General features: G+C 44.8%; 1 protein-coding gene across 5 annotated transcripts in view; it reads left to right on the forward strand.

The window, feature by feature from the left end:
• SGCG (sarcoglycan gamma) overlaps window positions 1-19,899 on the forward strand; it is a 967,353-nt gene that overhangs the window by 855,601 nt on the left and 91,853 nt on the right. For all 5 annotated transcript variants that reach the window (XM_085621587.1, XM_085621590.1, XM_085621588.1 and 2 more), the window contains one exon: window positions 2,533-2,652. In XM_085621587.1, coding sequence (XP_085477713.1) covers window positions 2,533-2,652 — 120 coding nt within the window. The remainder of the gene's footprint in view (window positions 1-2,532; window positions 2,653-19,899) is intronic.

Below are 19,899 nucleotides of genomic sequence, written 5' to 3' on the forward strand. Positions count from 1 at the left end.
TGAGACTGACTCCACCTCTCTGACACGGCAATCCCCGAGAGAGCTCACCAGAGGAAGACCAAATGCAAGAGGCTCCGGAAAAGAAATTAGCCAAGCCTCAACAAAGATGTCCTAAAAGGCACTGGCCACAGGCGATCTCCAAAGGCAGAAACCAGCAGTTAGAGGAGCATTAATCAGCAAACATTCAGATGACTTTCAAGAAGAATTCAGTGACCCAGGTTCATATGATGGTGAAGGAGAAGATTTTGAAGCCAGCCTTGCCATTGAACAGACTGTGGGCAATTCATTGCCTTCGAGTATTGCTCCTACTGTCTCTTGAACTTCTTCCTCCTCATCTATGTCATTATCTGTTACTAATGCCTGATGTGATGTTGGCCCCATTGTCAACCACCTACGGAGCCACGAAGTTACATCCAGCCTCCTGAGCGTATCATCAGGGTGATAGGCTAATCTGTTTTGGGGGGTAGAATAGAGAGCACTGTAGTTGCTGGTGTGTGTTCTTCTCTCCACAGTGGGTTGACGCACGCTGGAGCATCGTGCTAATAGGAGCAAATGCGCAGGCTCTCAGAGTTAAGACATTCTGTGTGGTGCCAGTGGCTGTAACTTCCCTGTGCTGGCTGGCGAGGTTTTCCTGTCAGCAGTGGCCCATGCACTTTTTACACTCTTACTAAGCAGATCTGGTATATTTTTGTACAGAACAATTACACTGTAAAAATGATTGATGTGGAATAAAAGAAAAAGATTGATGACACGTGTCACGGGTCTTCATGTATGTGAGATAATACCTTCTGGGTGAATCCTAAACACTACATTGTATTTCTGATATATCTACGAGTTTACAGCCCAGAAGCTGTGCTATTCATTGTGTCCGTTTTATACAGCTGTGATATGACTGATATTAAGATATTAGTGAATCTGTGTGATGTCCTCTGGGCCAACATGTTTTTAGAAAGTTCTGAGCGGTCTTGACAGGGGCTCATTGTGATTGACAGTACACGGAGAAGTACATTCAAGCTATAAGGAACTATGGGCCATAGAACGTGTTTTGCGATTCTCTAATTGCAATTTTTCGGGAATCGCAATTAGAGAATTGCAAAACGGAATGTAGGTAGGATTAGCAAATAATTTTGCGAATCCTACATATTCCTTAATTGCGAATTGCAAATTGCAATTCGCAATTAAGGAATACCTCCCCATTCATTCCTATGGGCCTAGAGGCCCATAGGAATGAATGGGAAGACATTCTCAATTTGCGATTCTCAATTAGAGAATCGCAAATTGAGAATGCAATTTCAAGTGTGCCAGGGTGTCAAAAGGACACCCTGTTGCACCCCTGAAATGAGCATGGGTGCACATGTGGCACACATACATGCCTAAGGACATGTGTGTGCACCACATACCACTTTGAAAATTGCAAAAATATGCATTTGTGAAAGAAATCGCAAATTACCACCAACCTGTAGTTGGTGGTAATTTGCGATTCCTTAAGGCCAAATTGCACTTTTTTGGTGCTTCTTACATTGCATTTAAGGAATCGCAAAATTTGCGATTCCTTAAATGCAATCGCAAAATAAGGAATCGCAAATTTAGCGATTCCTTATTTTGCACGCAAATTTGCCTTCCTACATACCACTTAGCAAAATTGCGATCGCAATCGCCGAAATTCGGCGAATTTCGGCGTTTGCGATCGTAATTTTGCTTTCTACATATAGCCCCATATGAATGACAATAAAAAATAGTTGATAAAGAGAAAATGAGTGTGTGAGAGAGCGAGAAAGCGAGATAGGCAGCCTTTATTTAAACCAGTTTGGGAGTATGTCAGTCCCCTGTTCTCTTCCCAGCGCTGCCTTTGTAACATTATTGACAGATCGAACATAAAAGTTCATCATTAAACAAATTTAAACTCATCATGCTATTAGAAATATGCATAATTTGAAGAGCAAACACATAACAACACGTACTGTAAATAAGCATCAAATTAAAACAGTTTAAATAAGACACCATAGAATGATTCATCCAGATAAATACTTAAAGGAGCATGGGATAAACCTCAAACACCATCTAAGTAAAAAAGAAATTGAGAATATCCAATATCCCATCACTAGGCAAGTATAACAAGATTCTTAAAATAATAAAGTGCTGTGTGCTAGCATAGAATGAATACTCAAGCTGCATTACTAGGAGTCGGGGAGCTATCATTTTATGTTTAATCAGCCAAGCTGTGTGCAGACATTTGGAGACGTCTATCACTTTCATTCCATTGGGAGTTAGTCACCTTTGCAAATTCTGAAGGCGCATAAGAGACACACGGGCACTACCCAACTGAATCACGGTTTGGGGTATGTTCCTCAAAATTGTAATGTGTTCCTCCGTCCCATCAGCGAGGAGCACTGCCTGTAAAAAGTAAGTCATCTGAACAGTTGTTGTGCCGGTATTCCCGCTAAATCGTGTCTGATTGCAACCTCAAGTGGTAACAGCGCGCGCATACGTTCCAGGGCGCGTGGTAACTGCTGTTCTTCTTCTATTCCACAGGACCGGAAATAGTAGAAGCCAATGCACAGCAGTTTCAGATCAACTCGAACAATGGGAAAATGTTGTTTTCTGCCAATGAAGATGAAGTTGTAGTCGGCACCGATAAACTTCGAGTCACAGGTTTGGAAATCTTTTCTTTTTGAGAAAGGAACGATGACATGTAAAATGCCTGCCAGTGCTGAGACGTCAGAGCCTAGCAACAGTGTTTATTGAACAGCCGTGCTGTGCCTATTGCGCATCTCCACTGTAGGCCCCACCATTTGTACTGCTTATTTCAAACCTTCACCTCCCCCCAGCCTTAGGCTAATGTACCTTTGCCACCCCCTGCGGTTTAGCAGTACTATATCAAAGACATACTAAGTAAATAAAATTAAAACAACGGAGTGTTGACAACCTCACTGCTGCATTGTTGTGAGTCTTTGTGATGAATTGTGCATGGGCATTCCGATGGCCGTACATACTGCATTGTTCAAAATCATATAGTTCCACTCCCCTTTGAACAAATCATAGTGTTCAAGTTTCAAGTTAAATCAAAGAATGTATTCAGCGCCGAGGAGACCTTAGGGAAGCACTCCTAGCTTCGATAGGAGTTAAAGTGGGAAAAAACAGAAAGTATGCGAAATATACAAAGTTATACTCCTGGATTTGAGTTGTATACTGTTGACATTTCTATTAGGGCTTGGCTGCATACATTTTATAGCTCTATTGTTTCCAACACATATACCTATACTGGTCTTTGGGTCAGACCCCTGTTCTTGATTTGATGGCTATCGCAGATGTCTGCTCTTGATAATATTGCTTTCCTACCTATTCATGTTTTTGCCCTCCCAGAAGTCTTTTAGTCTCACAGTGTTTTGATTGGATGAGGTGTACCCTTTGCCTGCTGACGTGATGGAACTATTTTTCCTTTTGCATGTTTTATTAGCGTTTTATTTTGTGCCCTCAATGAAAGCATGCAGCTTTCCTGGCTCTCGCCCCCACTGGCTTTGCTCCCCACCCTCCATTTATCTTGCTGTCTTACCTGCAATATCCACCCCTTCCTTGCATCCTTGCTCTATCAGCCAACAAACATTCTTCAAACTTCTTCCTTCTCTGTGTCTCTCTCTCCACCATCTTTTTTGCTCATCCTCTGCCTCCCCTCCAACTCAGCTAACACATACTCCATGCTACTTCCTTCGTCTTCTGCTAATTTGAGTCCTACTCCTGCCCATCTATACCGCCTTAGTAAAAAATAATTAAATAAAAAACAGGATCATCTTTGGCAAGATTTATTTTTTAGCGTCATGCTGTGAACACAGACAGCCTCATTTATACTCTGCTGAAGAATAGAAAAAATAAGAAAAAAGTACATTGATGCCTAATGTTAGAAATCAGGTTCTCGGTTGGACTGGGTATGGGCCCTTTTCAAGCAAGCACCACATTCCTAATCAGGGAGGACCACAATGGTTGTAAACTAAACCTTGCGGTTAACCCGCTGGTAACGTGGGCACAAGCAGTCAGGGTTAACTTAAGAGTAATATGTAAAGTATGTATGTAACACAAAACAGTAGTACAGTGAAAACACAACACAAAAATGGTCCCAAACAGATTTAGAAAAATAGAGAACATTTGAATACATAAAATTGCACCAAAATGTCAAAATCCAATCAGTAGATCTTGGGATATTCAGTTTCAAAGTATTAAAGAAAACTAGCGCTTAGAAATGAAAAGCACTGAAGCACTCGAACCATGGTAGGCCCAGTAAAAGAGTTACCTTTGAGCTGGGTGCCAGAAATGCAAGAGTTCACAGAGTCGGCAGCGCCGCTCGCCAGTGTTCGCTCACTGTTGGAGTCAAGGTTGATGATCAGAGCCGCTTGTCATCTAAGTCGAGGAGATCCGCATCTCCGGTGCAGGAGATGAAGTGGACGTCGGACCAGGGTCGATAGGTGTCTGAGCCGCTGAAGCCGTGGATCGAGGTCCGCTTCAGAACTGGAGTTGGGAAGCTATCGATGGCCACTGCTGTCGTCAGAATTGGGCAGTGGGGCCACTGGACTGCTGAACCACTGGTAGCTTTTGATTGGAGTCGGGGCATCAGGACCATCAGTAGTCGTTGATCAGAACCGCTCAGAGCCGGAGTCGGCGATCTCTGTGTCGCTCATAGTTGATGATCAGAAACTCGCAGGAATTGCAGGGAAAAGTACCCTTTTACACCACCCAAGGGTCCTGGACCTTTAGGACAAGCAAGGTGGGTCAGGACTCAATCCTTCAAAAGCAGAAAAGCAGCAAGCAACGACTGGGTCAGGTTCTGGTCAGGGAAAAGCAAGTGAGGCCTCTGGAACTTTTAGTCCTGAAAGATCAAGCAGGGATCCAGTCAGCTGGTTCTTGAAGTCACTCAGGAGTCTTGGAAGAGAGAGCAGGCCCAGTCTCTCACACAGCAAGGCAAACAGCTGTGCAGTCTTGTCTTACAGTTTCCAGCCGAAAGATAATCAGAGGCAGTCGGTGAGATGGGCTTTTTCATGCAGGTGCAAACCTTTGAAGTGAGAGGCAGAGTATTGACACCAACACTGCCCTGAGCAGTTCCTCTTCCCTCCCTCATTGATGCCAAGATGACTGACCCTGGGTGTGTTGGTCATTGTGTGAGTGTGAAGACAGGTGATGTGAGTGACAGCTCCACCCCCTCATCCTGCACCATGTGTTCACCACTCAGCACACCCAGCCCCTATTGTCTAGTATGTGGTTCCAATTTACAACCCAGGGAGACATTCACAAGCCTGCCAGACAGAGAGACTACACACATAAAGGCCCCAGAGACTGCAGGCAGAAAAATAGCAATTGTTTAAAAGTGGTATTTTTAACATTAGGAGCAAAAATCCATCTTCACAAATTCAAATGCTAGTAAGTGTAAGAATTGCTTCTCTAGCTGCTCCCTTTCCGATTCTAGTCTTTAGTGGCTTTCACAAAGGTGAATCAGTGTTAGTCTATGAGCGAGCCAGGCCTTGCAACAGTGACATTTGAATTTGGGAGATTTTTGTTGTTAGGACATTTAACACAAATTACAGATATCCTACTCTTTAACTTCACAGCACCCTGCCCTCCAAGCTGAAAGGGCCTACTGTAGAGGTGACACAAATGTAATAACAAGGAAGGTGTAAGGCTTAGCTGTTGTTTATCCTGCCAAGTCGACATGGTAGTTTTAAAACTACGCTAGCAGGCTGCAGGAGTGCATGCCTCAGTCCTAGATTTAGAGCTACAGTAGTGGGTGGCACAATGCGTGCTGGAGCTTACTAGTGGTATTTAATGTACAGGTCCTGGGTACCAAAGTACCACTTACCAGGGACTTCTCAATAAATTAAATGTTTCAGACAGGTAGACACCAATTGCAACATGTTTAGGGGTGGAGCACAAACACTTTAGCACTGGATAGCAGTGAGAAAGTGCGCAGAGTTCTAAAGCCAACAAAAAAGAATTCAGCAACAAAAAGACTAGAATGCAAAAAGTCTAGGGAGTGACCACTCACAGGATTTCCGGTCCAACACATAGCACTTATTCCTTATATCTTAACCCTGTCTGCACCATCAGCAAAAGGGTGCTGAATGTGCCTAAAAGAAGTGGATGTCTCAACTGGACGAGGGATAAAAGTGAAAAGTAAAATTGTGGAATTTGTTTAATCCGGCTTTATCATAGCACTTTTTCCTCATGGCAGGTATTGTGTTGGGTGTTCACTAAATGTTGGATGAAAACTTGTTTATTAAAACGTGGTCCAAATCAGCTTTTCATCCATCTTTTAATAAGAAACATTTTGCTCGAAATTTTAGGCGCGTATTGTCTCTGCGTAAAGAATGTTGACAGACACACACCATTCAGTTCATTATTGTAGTAGAATGAGATCATACTTCGAAGAGTTTTCCTATAGCCCAAGCTCCCCACTGTCTGTGCTGTGTGCCTGCGTGGTAGGGAGCAGATGAGGCAAGTGTGGGGTTACTATGTGTGCAAGTCAAACGGGCCACTAGACACTGAAAACCTCTGTATATCAGCACACAGCATTAAATCATTAATGACGAGGTACATAACTATCAACAGTGGTACACTCATATTCTCTCCCAAGCACTAAGCCATCAGGGCGGCATCCACTGCTGACTCCCAAGGCCCATCCCTAGCACCTGACAGGCCATTTCTCAACTTAAAGTCTTGTGTGTGCACCAGTGCCACTGTCCAGATTAATATATAGAGTTCCTCGTGCTGTACATTATAAGGATATTGCAAATCACCCAGGAGTTCAATGACCATATAGAGGAACAGGGTCAAAGGCCAAGTTGCTTTATAAGGTTATGGAACTCTGAGGTCTAGCGCCTAAACCCATGTGGATAGCCAACAGTCCCTGCCGCAAACTGCCTTCAGCGGTGTGCGGGATGGCATAGCGGCAGAAGCCAAGCGCCTTTATACGGCCAACCTACCACGGACACTTGCCCCCATTTTTTTTTATTGTTTTCTGATCCTGCAGGATTCTTGTGGGTGGTAATGTGGCTCCTGCGCTCCTGTGGGACTCCGGGACTCCTGCGGGTGCAGGAGAGTCCCGCTTGCTCCAACAAAAGTCCTACGGATTGTAGCACTCCAAAAATGTTTAAGTACAATTTGGTCCTTCTCCCCCCCCCCCACCCCCCCCCCCCTCCCACAAGGTCCAACCCTGCCCTCTTATACCTTATTTTAAAAAGCTTTTCTGGACACTGAGCCAAATTCCCATGTCCTGAAATGCAACACTTCTCATGTTACTGCAGCGATATTAGCAAACTAAAAAAAGCTCTTCCTATGGTAACTAGGCCCTAACTACACAGTAGCGACCGCCACTGGTATGAGTCTGAAAGAATGAATAAATGGTAGATTTATAAAGTGCATGGCTACTCTGAGGAGTGTTCCGGAACAGGCAGGAGAGCCCAGGTGCTCAGCCCCATACAGAAGAACTACTTCTCCCCAGAGAAAAAAACAAGTCTTCATTTTTTTCCAGAAGTTGGGCTCAGAAACAGTCCCTCGCAGTTCACAGGTGACCTCATTCCAGGCCTTGGCATCCAAAAAGGAAAAGGCCTTACCACCCCTTCGAACCCTCCTAAAGCATGAAATAAATAAAAGAGAAGCAGAAGAGGAGCTTGTGTGTGTATGCATATTTAAATATAATCTATCCACTCCAATAGCAAGTGCCACTGGGTATTTATAGCTATGTCTGCATTTTCATAGAAAAATATTCTTAGTACTCTTAATAACTTGAGTTCTGTTTGACGCATCTTTACAAAATCTTCCTGAAAAATTTAAGTCTCATCCACCTCAGCTGCTTCCTGGAAAGTTTTGGGGTGATCTGTCAAGCCAAGGTCCACAAACGGAGGGTCCCTAAACGTGTTTTTCTCATTCATTTTTCCATTGGAAAATTAAATATCGATACCCCAGAAACTGCTACACAGAATTACACCAAATTCGGCAGGAAGCTAGAAGTTGGTCCTGAGATCGTGCTTTTGTAATTTGGTGTAAATCCCTTCAGTAGTTTTTGAGCAATTGAAGCTCAAAATCTCACGCTGCAGAGGATCCGTGGGGCAGAGAGATCTCCAGGTGAGATCTGATTGGAAATCACCACATCAACAGGGATGTGGCAGCAGTCATCTTAGGGCTCAGGACTCAGTCCAGCCCTGAGTCCTCCAAAAAACGTTAAGCATAGATATTAGGGGGCAGTTCGGAATAACTTTCCACCCGAGCCAAAAAGTAAAAAAAAAAAATGTCTAAATTCGAAAGCCTCTGTGCTACTCGAACTCTCAGGTTTCCACGCTACAGAATAGTTTTTTAAAACGGAGCTGGCCTTGGGGGTTGGGGGGATGCATCATTCAAAATGTAAGGGGGGGGCATAACATGACATAATCCGTGACATCATGAATAGCATGACTGCAACATCAGAAATGACATAATTGATGACAAGACTGTGCTTAGTGGGGGTGCGAGTTATAGTTACTTTAGGGCATGAGTTATAGTTACTCGAGATAACTATAACTGGTGAATTTCAGTGGTTTTGTTCTTTGAAAATGGTATGTATTAACTGAGATTTCATCTAACCATAATGTTATTTTAACCTTTTCTTTCTTCAGTAAAAAAACACACACACACACCGCCACCCTAACCCACGCCCCCTCCTCACATTCCAGTAAGGAAGACAAGCACTCCGGTGCACGTGAATAGTTTTTTCCTTACAGCAACAGTTTCAGAACAAACAGACACATTTCAGCAGAAATCTGCCTAGGTCACTGTGTCCGTGCCATTTTGCTACATCTATATATAGTCATATGAATGTAACATTGCACAGAACATAGGTAAAAGACTCAGCAGTTACATAAATGCAACATAATTTTAACGAAAATATTTTTGTCCATTTTTTCTTCGAAATAACATATGACATAAAGTATCACATTTATCAAAAGTGCTACTTTAGGATTCAATGCACAGTTGTGTAACAATGTAATGCTGTAGTACAGAAGCGGTATATAGTCCACTTTTGAGGATGTGTGTTAGACCCGGGATCCCTGGTTGGCTGAGGTAGGTGCCTTAGGCCAAGTAGGGACCCGCATTCCAACGTCAGGGAAAGGAAGGTCACCTTCTAAGATTGCCCCGCTCACCCCCTCGGTAGCTTGGCACGAGCAGCCAGGCTTATCTTCAAGGCAAATGTGTAATGTATTTGCCACCATGCTCACAACAACCCAATGATGACACCACAGATAGACTGCACACGAGTTTTATAAAAACGAGTATAAACTTTATATAAAAAGTTATATACAATAAGACCACACGATATAAATCCAACATATGCATATTTGTAAAATTCCTCCTGGCCGGTTGTTCAGCCAGCCAGCCCTTGTAAATTCTGGCGGTGTTAATGAGCACTTCTAAAAAGTCTTATGTAATCCTAATATCATGTTATACAGTTCGTAATGCTATAATCGGGCACGTTTGCAATGTAAAAATACTGTAAGGCGTAACGCAGGAATCAGACACTCTGCAATGTAAAAAGAATGCAATGCTTCACACAACAAGCAGGCACTTTGCAAGGTAAAATAATGCAATGCGTAATACAACCCCCAGGTATGTCGTTATGCAGAAATAAGGCAATGCGTAATACACTAATCAGGTAATTCGTTATGCAGGAATAATGCAATGCACGATACGCTAATCAGGTAGTTCGTTATACAGATAAAATGCCATGCGTCATACACTAATCAGGTAGTTCGTTATGCAGAAATAATGCAAGGCGTAATACTCTAATCCGGTACTCCGTTATGCAGAAATGATGCAATGTGTAATACGATAGTCAGGTACTCCGTTATGCAGAAATAAAATAATGCATGATACACTCAGGCACCGTTCCCTGTTCCTCAGGCAGTCTCTCCGCCTCTCCTTCTGACTTGCAGTCAGCCTCTCAACAGTTGCCCCCAACACGGGTACAATGTAATTAAAAAGTGCAGCTACACACTCCGGCCCCTGTACTGCCACTCCCTTGGCAATACGGGCCGCCATATGAGCCGAAGCAGAGGCTTGCGCTGCTGGAACGAGAGAGAGGCAGAGAGCGTCTCCCTACAAGCCCGCACCCTACCCCAGGAGTCGACACACGTTACCTGGGTAGCACAAACTCCCTCTCCTCTCCTCGTCCAGAGGCTGGGTCTCCAATGCAAACTTTGTGGATTGGCAACAGCAGGCTTGGGCCGGCAACTCAGCTCCTCCGAGGCTGCCGGTCCAGGCCGCTACAGTTACAAAGACCTCAGGCTGCGACAGAGCACACGCACACAGCGTCGCTGAGACTCACTTTAACTCCGGTGCTCACAATAACAAGGCAAATCCTCACGAAGGTCCCACGGTGTCCTACGCACCCGCACACAGCGTCAATGAGACTCATTTGAATTCCGGTGCACATATTCACAAGGCAAATCCTCACGAAGGTCTCACAACGCACACGCACACAGCGTCGATGAGACTTACTAGGATTCCGGTGCACACGATCATTGGACAATCCTCACAAAGGGGTTCAGGCTGCATAAAGCACACGCACACTGTGTCGCTGATCCTTGCTTGGACTCCAGGTGCCCACTATCACAGGGCACGCCTTACGAGGGTCTCAGGCTGCAACAGGCATGCACACACAGCGCCGCTTAGACTCTGATGGAAACTTTTATGTTCCTGTGTTTCCGCAACAGGAAGCCAGCTCACCTTGGGCCCTTGGGGTAAGTTAATTCAGGACACAGCAAAGTGCTTTCAAGAAGGGGGACACAGCACACAGTGAAGTCCCTTTAGCCTTTCCTTGGTTAAAACAGCACACTGCAGGACGGCCCCAGAACACACAGCAAGGGTCAGTCCTATCCTTCTGTCTCTTCAGTTGTTTCTTCCTTGGCAAAGGTCTTCTTGACCTCGGAGTAGCTCCAGTCTTGTTCACACTTGATCAAGCCATTCTCCAAAGTTCAGGGGCTTCAGTTCTCATACCCCTGAATGGCTTTGAAGTCTTTGTGTTTCATGGGGCACTGACCCCTGTTCAAACCAGTCCTGGGTGCCTCCCTGACAGTGACACCTTTCTTCCTTTGATTAGTGGGGGTCTGGATTCTCAATCACTCAGCAAGAGATGGGCCAATTGTTTTATAGCAGCAACCCAGACCTCTTCACCTCTAGGGGCTTCTCTTCCCCCTACACTCCAGATGCAGGTCAGCCTGTTGCTGTCTCACCTCCTCCCCTGGGTCAAGACATTCCTCAGATCCTATCGCTTTCAAATCCAGACAGTCAATCCACAGCCAGGCAGAGACACACAGAAATGTTAGAGCACAAAAACTCAGCCACTTCTAAAAGAGTGGCTTCTAAACACACAATGCAAAAACCACCATCATAAAAAGATATGTTATTACATTGTGAGTTCAGGCATACTAAACTTCACCTTCCCATCTTAAGCCTTTGAGAAGATAGGCTGGAAAGCATATTACACAGCCTCCCCATTCTGTCCTATGGGCAAGATGGCCTTTCAACAGTGAAAAACGAAATGGAGATGATTTCACTGTCAGGACATGATACACACCTTAGTGCAGAGGTCTTCAAACTTTTGGATGCCGAGACCCCCCTGTCAACATTTTGAGGCGTAAGGACCCCCTCTTGACAAAAATGTCTAAACCTGTTGACTAAATTGCGTGGGATGAAAATGTAAATAAGGTTATGTGATGCCGCGTATTTTGGGATAGCATTGCTTCATTATTTTGATATTTGTTACACACAGTAACGCTGAGGAAAGATTTCACCCAATCAGTACCCATTTATAACCAAAATACAGCAATTATCATCAGAAAGATTTCAAGTCAACCTTTGTGAAGGGCCTTCCACTCTGCAGCAATACGTGCTGCCACATTAGAAGCTCACCTGGCCCTGACCGGAAGAAGCAGGGGTCCCTTAAAACCCTGGCGGTTTTGTGTAGAGTTAAGCCTTTTACCCATGCAGCTTTCCTCTCACCCCCTCCCTTCCATCCCTCTCTCCTCTCCTAACCCCGGATCCCTCTCTCACTTTTCAGGTCATTTTCTTTCACCCCTTTTTACAACTTCTGAACTCTCCCCATTCAACCTCTCACTTCACCTTTAATCACCTCTTGCCATTCTGTCCTTTCACTGCCCTCATCTCTAACAGTCTCTCACATTTATCTCATGGCCTCTCTGGCCCTGTCACCTCCCGTGCCCCTCAGCACTTCTCATTCACCTCGTCTCTTCATTCAAATTTTTGTCTATTTGTATCTTACACCTCTCCAGTCCCCCCATTCCTCTTTCACATCTCCCCTTTGTTCTAACAGAAGCCCTCACCTTTGGATCACACTCACTTCTTGCGTGTCTACACTTCTCTTCGGCAATTCACATTTCTCCTCATCCCTGACCTCTTCAATCAAATTCTCTCACTCCCTTGCTGTCCTCTCTCATTTTGGGTGCGGATGCAAGTTCAGAATGGGATGAATGAATGTATGATTACTGATGGGCTTGTTTGAGTGAGTTGCATATTGAGTAGTGAGGGGGACAGGTGAGTGAAGTGTCACATGAGTGCAGGATGAGTAGTGTACTCGTGTGACTGCAGGTTGAGGTATAGTGTGAGCAGGACAAGTGCATTGTGAGTGCAGAGTGATCACTGTGAGTGCAAGGTGAGCGGGTGAATGGTGCAAGTGCATGGTGATCAGTGTGAGTGCATTGTGATCGCTGTGAGTGCAAGGTGAGCGGGTGAATGGTGCAAGTGCATGGTGATCAGTGTGAGTGCATTGTGATCACTGTGAGTGCAGGGTGAGCGTGACAATGAAGGGCGGGAATGAGGAATGAGTTGTCTGAATGCAGGGTGCATTCCCAGACCCATGAAGTAACTCAGCATGTTATTGACGGGGGCGTAGACTTTAATATCTAAGTTAAACTATTGCTGCATTAATCGGGGATCCAGGGTGAAGGAAATAAATAATGTGCTGATCCTGCAACAAACTTCCAGTCCTATGGTTAGGGTTGCCAGCAGATTATTTTGGTGGCCCAGTCGGTACAAAAAAAAGCAGTCACCTAAAGCGGTATTTTCAGCGCTTATCTGTGCATACTTCCCAGGGCCGGCTTTAGTGCTGGTGGCGCCCTGTGCGAGAATGTTTGTTGGCGCCCCCACAATGACCACCCCCACCATGGATTCTCTCACTAGCACCCTTTAGCAGTGACCAAGTCTCCATAACCCCACACTCTCAGATGCATTGAATTAGTTATATAGCGCCACTCATACCAGTGTAGGGTGTCCGAGCACTTTGCATCACACACACATTACACAGAGACAATCAATCATAAGTGTGTAAATCAGTGTATAGGAAATGTTACATAAGCCAAAGGACTAAAAGTATAGGAGTCACATGTCATCCATACTGGTAGGCAGTATAGTTCAAGAGTGCTTGGTGTGGAGAAGCACAAACTCAGAGTCGAAAAAGAAACAGCATAGTTGGGAGTTTCCTTTAATAATAAGAATTGATTTCTAGCCAAATTAACCCTTTTTGCAACATTAATCAATGGTCTAATAATGTATTCTTTGTAGTGTGCATGCTGTTCTAGGATGAAAGTTAATAGCTCACTATTCTCTATTAGGACTTTAAGTTATAAATTGCAAGTAACAAAAGGATGTCTCTTTTGAAAGCAGTAACCTGCTGATCTCTTCACATCATACGCACTCTGTAATCTACTTGGTACACGTTCTTTGCAGCAGGCATATTAACCCTCTGCACTAACTTCACCTAAGTCAAAACCTCAACTATACAACATTCTGATCTCTCTCCAGGAAGATAATTAATCACACAAGTTATCTTGACATTTATGTGAGACCTGGTAATTGTTGGGGTAAAGAAACGCTGCAGCAGGTGCTTCAAAAGCACAATAAACTTTCACTCACGGCGCCCCCAGGAAGCCAACTTTGTATTCCTTTCCATGAAATGCATTCTCACACTACGGCAGTGAATGTAAAATCCAAATGTAAGGAATAGGCACAGTGGGGACCCAGGGGGTACTGGAACCAGCAAAAAAACCTAAGCCTCTGTAAGCAGTTTACAAAGGCATGTTAAATGGTCTTTAAAGACCTGTGAAAAAACACGGGGGTGCTGGAGATAGGAATCCAGACACTGCCCAGCTGAGCCCCCAGCAGCTCAAGTTTCACTGCAGCAGCCCGGGCTGACTGGGAAGGCGCGACCCCCTTTGCATCACTCCACGGCCCCCCTGGGGGTCGCGCCCCACAGTTTGAAGACCCCTGCCTTAGGGTATGTCCTACCTTTCACATGCACTGCACCCTGTCCAGGGGGTACCCTAGACCTACCATAGGGGTGTCTGAGGTGCATAGAAAGGGAAGGGTAAGGTCTGGCAAGTGGGTGCACTTGTCAGAAAACATGGAAGTTTAAAACTACGCACCAGCCCTGCAATGGCTGGCCTGAGTTCCCTTTCTAAGGCTACTTGAGTGGGTGGCACAAATAGTGCTGCAGGCCCACAAGTAGCATTTGCATTATCAGCCGTCACACATAGTGCACTTTACTGGGGACTTCACTAGTAAGGCAAACATACCAATCATGGACAACCACTTACCCTTACACTTTACACAGGGATCACTTGCACTTTGACACTGATTAGCAGTGGCAAAGTGTCAAAAGTATCTAGGTTGGCAAAACCATGTCAGAAAAAAGGTCTAGGGGGAAAGCAAAATGTTTAGCCAAAAAGGGCCAAGTCCTACAAGGAGTTTTACAGAGGCCTCTCGTCATGCATGTACACTATATCAGTGATATCACAATTGGGATTGCTTGTCTCCCCCCCCCCTCCGTTTCCACATCATAATACCTGAGCTAGGGGGCTGAAATTATGTTGAACTTCTTGAGGCTTCCCCTAGCCTTTTATGTCACCTTTTTGGCCACCATATAAAGTTCCATTCCAATTTTCCTTTCTCGAAGGGTGGGTGGCTCTGGGACTCCCCAGTGCCTGGCTACATCACGTTATGCCACCACAAGCCCCAGGTTGATAAAGAGGAGTTTACTTCTGGGTACATCTTCATCAATGGGTATTCCCAACAGAATGAATTTATTATCAATAGTTAAGCTGGCATCCAGGATGCTACTGAGTTCCTCAATCACCATAGACCAACATGTACTTATCACAGAGCAGGACCACAGTGTGTATAAATGACCCATTCCCCTCTCCACATCTTATGCAGTTAGGTGTCTCTGCCCTACCAAATCTATGTAAGCGGGCCCTATCATAGTAAACTCTGTGGAGGACCTTAAATTGGATTAGTCGTAGGCGAGAATTGATTGCCAACTCCCTTGGCAGCAATCAATGCTGCCTCGCAGTCTGTGTTGTCTAGTTGCCCTACTTTGCCCGCCCATTTCCCCCTGAGTTTCCCGTAATGTTGTTGATGATCCTCTTATATGTCCAGGAGACCTATTTCCCAGTTATCTCCCCTTGGAGGAGACATCCCTCCAGGGGTGCATATTCTGGAAGGTCATTTACCTCTATCCTCTGTCTGTACCTGCAAATATCTTAAGTATTGGGTGTTATGAAGTCGATATTTCTGTTGCAGGGAATAATAGTTAAACAATGCAGCCAACCCACCACAGACACTTGCCCCCACCCCCCTTTATTGTTATGGTTAAGTTAAACAATGCAATCTCCTTAATGAGATGCCGTAGTTTAAAAGTGCCAATCTTATCCCATTGCCAGTTAACTTCCCAAATTCCTTCAACTGTGACCCCACCCATAAGGGTGTCTCTCGCATCAGTCTTTTGTCCGATTTCGTCATATTCACACTTTTCCAAGTATCAATCATCAAATGGGTTGCTGTCAGTAGATTTCTAGACCCTGCCCCCCACATCAGTAATGGAGTATCAACGGGTTTGGAACTTGGTTCTCTTTAGTGCATATGTTAGATGATCTCCAGGTATATACCCTCAGTCGTTAACTACTATTAAGTGTGATACCCAATAGTATGCCTGGACAGTGGGGAGGGAAATGCCCCTGTTGTATTGATTCCTTTGCGGTGTCCCCAGTGCCACTCTTGGATGACCACCATTCCATAACAGCGTCCTGACCTCACTATCTATTCTAGTGAACATTTCTTATGGGATCCTGTGATAGGTGTTTTGGAGTATGTATAAGATTTTCAGGAGTGTAACCACCCTAATGGTGTCAGAGGAAAAGTCCTCCACCTTTCCACGTCTCCATGGAGTCCGTACCCTCCATATGTTATGGTCAAGGCTGACTTCTTCTTTGCAGGTCAAGTATACCCCTAAGTATTTAAATCCCTGCCTATCCAGGTGCAGCTGCCCAGGGTAGTCTCATTCAGAAAAGGGGCCTCCTGCAGGGTATGGACTAATCTTGTCCCAGTTGATGCGATATTCCACATGGGCTCCACACCCTTCAGTTATCTGTAAAATAACTTGTAGCGTGTCAGTTGGTTTGGTGACATATAGAAGGGTAACACCAGCATACGCTACTCAATTCCCCATTTCATATCCAAAACCCGGGCCGGTCAGGATGAGTTCTAATTAAGCAGGCTAAGGGATCTAAAACAACAGCAAATACAAGGGATTATAGTGGGCACCCCTGCCTTGTTCCCTTCTCTATGGGAAATGTATTAGATAATTCACCATTCACTCTAAGTCTTGCAACCAGGACTGTGTAAAGATCAATCTTTGCAATAAATTTGGGACCAAAACCAAACCTCCCCAAGATCGGTTTTAGGCAATGCCAATGAACAGCATCAAATGCCTTCTCAGCATCTGGGGACAAAATTATATAGGAGTCGCTCCTGGACTAAACCACCTCAAGCCAGTTAAGTCGACAAAGGTTGAGTCTGGTCAATCTTTTGGGCATAAAGCCCGATTGGCCCCAATGTATTAGGCAACTAATGACCAGAAGGAGTCAAATGGTTAATGTATTAGCTAAGATTTTTGTTTCGATGGTCAGGAGGGAGATCGAATGGTATGAACAGCACTGTGTTGTTGATTTGCCTGGTTTATTGATCATTGCACTGGTGGCGCAGCAGAGATCTGGTGGACATTCACCTGTTTCCTTGGCTTCAATGAACATCTTAAGCAGATGAGGGCCTAGGAGCCCGGTATTCCTCTTCAAAAGTTCCTCCCCGATGGCATTAGGACCTGGTGTTTTTCTGGTTTTAAGTTGCCAATATCTGCCAGTACTTCTACCAAGCCTACCTCCTCTTCTAACGTCTGTCGGTCATCCCTTCTCAGTTGGGAGTGATATCTCCCAAGGTAAGTGTATATACGGGCAGCGTCAGTCAATGGCCGGGCCTTTCAGAAAGCCATTAGTACCTTGCAAACTCATCTGTGATATCCTTCTGTATAATGCAGGAGATTCCATGATCTCCCATAATCTCCAATAATCTCCTTTACCCAATTAGCCTCTGCTGCTTTCCTCCCCTGCCAAGCTAGCAGTCACCCAGCCTTATCCCCTGTATTGTACAAATGATGCTGCATGGATAGGATAATAGCCCTGGCTTCCTGATGTGCCAGTGCCTGGTTTTCTCTGCAGGTTATCTCGATCTTACACAATACAACTGCACCTGCCCAGGCCCCGGTCTCCCCTCTAACTCTATGTGTCTGCTCCAATTCCTCCATTTCCTGCACTTCCATTTTCTTCCTGTGGGTTATGATATTTTGAGCCCTATCTGTAAGTACTACTTTGCACACCTCCCACAAAACTAGAAGCAAAAGATTTTTAAGCAAAACATTTTTAAACTAGGGAAAAGACCTCCCCAAGTAAAAAAGGAGGAAATAAAGAAAAGAAGGAAAAGTGCTACCCAACTAATAAAACACCCAATACCCATGTACAAACTATTTCTTTTAAGTTTCAAAAAAGGATTTTTTTATATTATCAGAAAAAACACATATACACAACAATAATGGCGCTCACATAGTTACACGAACAGTGTTACAAATATAGGCCTGTTTAGGAAATAGGTTATCCTATTTCCTAAACAGGCCTACTTACACTGAGAGCAATATATAAACTCAAGGAACCATAACGGCTGTAAACAAAAATGTTCTCAAAAGAAATGCCAATTACCAAATTCCAGTACTGAGGGAACATAGGGTAAAGACCTCCTTATTACAGTTCTGCCCTGAAGAAGTCCGTAAGGATGAAACGCATTGGCTACGCAGATCTTAAAGAAGAAAAATAAATAAAAGAAATTTGAAACCAGACCAGCTGACTGAACTGATATTTTTCAATATACAACGTTTTTTAATAACTATGTGGTGTGCTGGATCTTAGTGCTCTGTTTAACTTTATATATGCTCCTCTTCCCTGGAAACTACAGCACTCTTGAAAGTGTACCACGTCAGGCTTGTGTCTCTTAATGTATCTAGCCACTAGTCCCCTCTTAACCTTGTTACCCAGTCCGTTTACATTCCATTACAATACGGAGTACTTCCCGTCACTCAGCTCACCTGGGTCTGGCATCCAATTAATTTTTTTATTCGGCCCCTTCACAGTAATCCTCAGCCTCTGTCGCCAAATTAGTTATTGCTTCCCGTAGTGGATGATGATCATCAGAGTCCGTTGAGCCTTCATGATCTGATTGTTCCGACGTGGCATTGTTTTGCAGCTTATCTTGTTTATTTTTCTTTTTAGGTTGCCTCTGTGCATTCTCCCCCTCAATGTCAGTTAAGAGCCTAGTTTTCGAGGTTTTATCTTTTTTGTGGGAGGGGGTCTTCACTCTTCTCTTAGCACCAGTACTTCCATGTGGCTTCTCTCACACTCCTGGGTTTTGGGACTAGCCTCCTCTCTGGTCGACCCAACTGTGTCTCGTGATTGTCCCTTTTTCTGCACCAGATTGGTCGCTTCTCCAGCCAAGCACCAAATTCTTCCAGGTTTAACCTCTTCAGTGCCCCGCCCTTTCCACGCCCTGTGCCAGGCGTTTCATTAGCGGGCGGGGTTCATGACGAGATGGTCTCGTCATGGGCACAGCGCAACCGCGGCCCATGACGAGACCATCTCGTCATGGGCACTGAAGGGGTTAAAAGAAGAACGTCTTGCCCTCAAAAATAACCTTGATTTTTGCTGGAAACAGCAACATATATTGTATGTTCAAGGATCTCAGTTTCTGTTTGGCTGAGTCCAAGGTTCACCTTTGTTTTTGTACTTCCCGCAAGTAATCTAGGAAAACCATGATTTTGGATTGGGCATGGCAGACCTCCCTTAGTTTTGGCAGGTCTCTCAGAATCATGTCACGGTCTTGGTAGGTCAAAAAATGGGCAATGATGGGTCTCGGTGGAACCCCGACCAGGGGTTTTGCATTCAAGACTCTGTGGGCTCTTTCAGTAACAAAGCATGAGGAGAATTGTGCCGGTATCCCGTAACTCTTGATCCAAGAAGACCCCTATATTGGGGCCCTCAACTATCTCTGGAAACCCAGCAAAGCACAGTTTGTTCCATCCCGCTTTATTTTCAGCATCATCTACCCTCCAAGCCACGTCTTTGAGGGTGGTATGAAACTTTCTGACCTCCCTGGTCAGATCTTTAGATGAGTCTTACATTTCTGAGATTCTACTTTTCAGCACGTGTTACCCGGTCTGAAAGTTTGCGAAGATCCTGGTGTAGTAGGGAGACCTCAGACCGGACCTCTCCTATTTTCCCCTCCAGGGTATCCCTTGAATGATTAATCACTGGAGAAGCACCTCATTGTCTGACATGTCAGTCAGTCCCTGGTCCTGTTGTGCCGCAGGGCCCATTAGCTTCGTGAATCTGTCCAGTTTGCTTTCCCTTGGTGTTCTAGGATCTTTGTCTTTAGCCATGAATGCTTGGCAGGTGGTATCCAATGGACCCCTACTTCTGAGTGTCCCTGCAAAGC

This window comes from Triturus cristatus, chromosome 8, assembly GCF_964204655.1.
Source record: "Triturus cristatus chromosome 8, aTriCri1.1, whole genome shotgun sequence".
NCBI classification, from domain to species: Eukaryota; Metazoa; Chordata; class Amphibia; order Caudata; family Salamandridae; genus Triturus; species Triturus cristatus.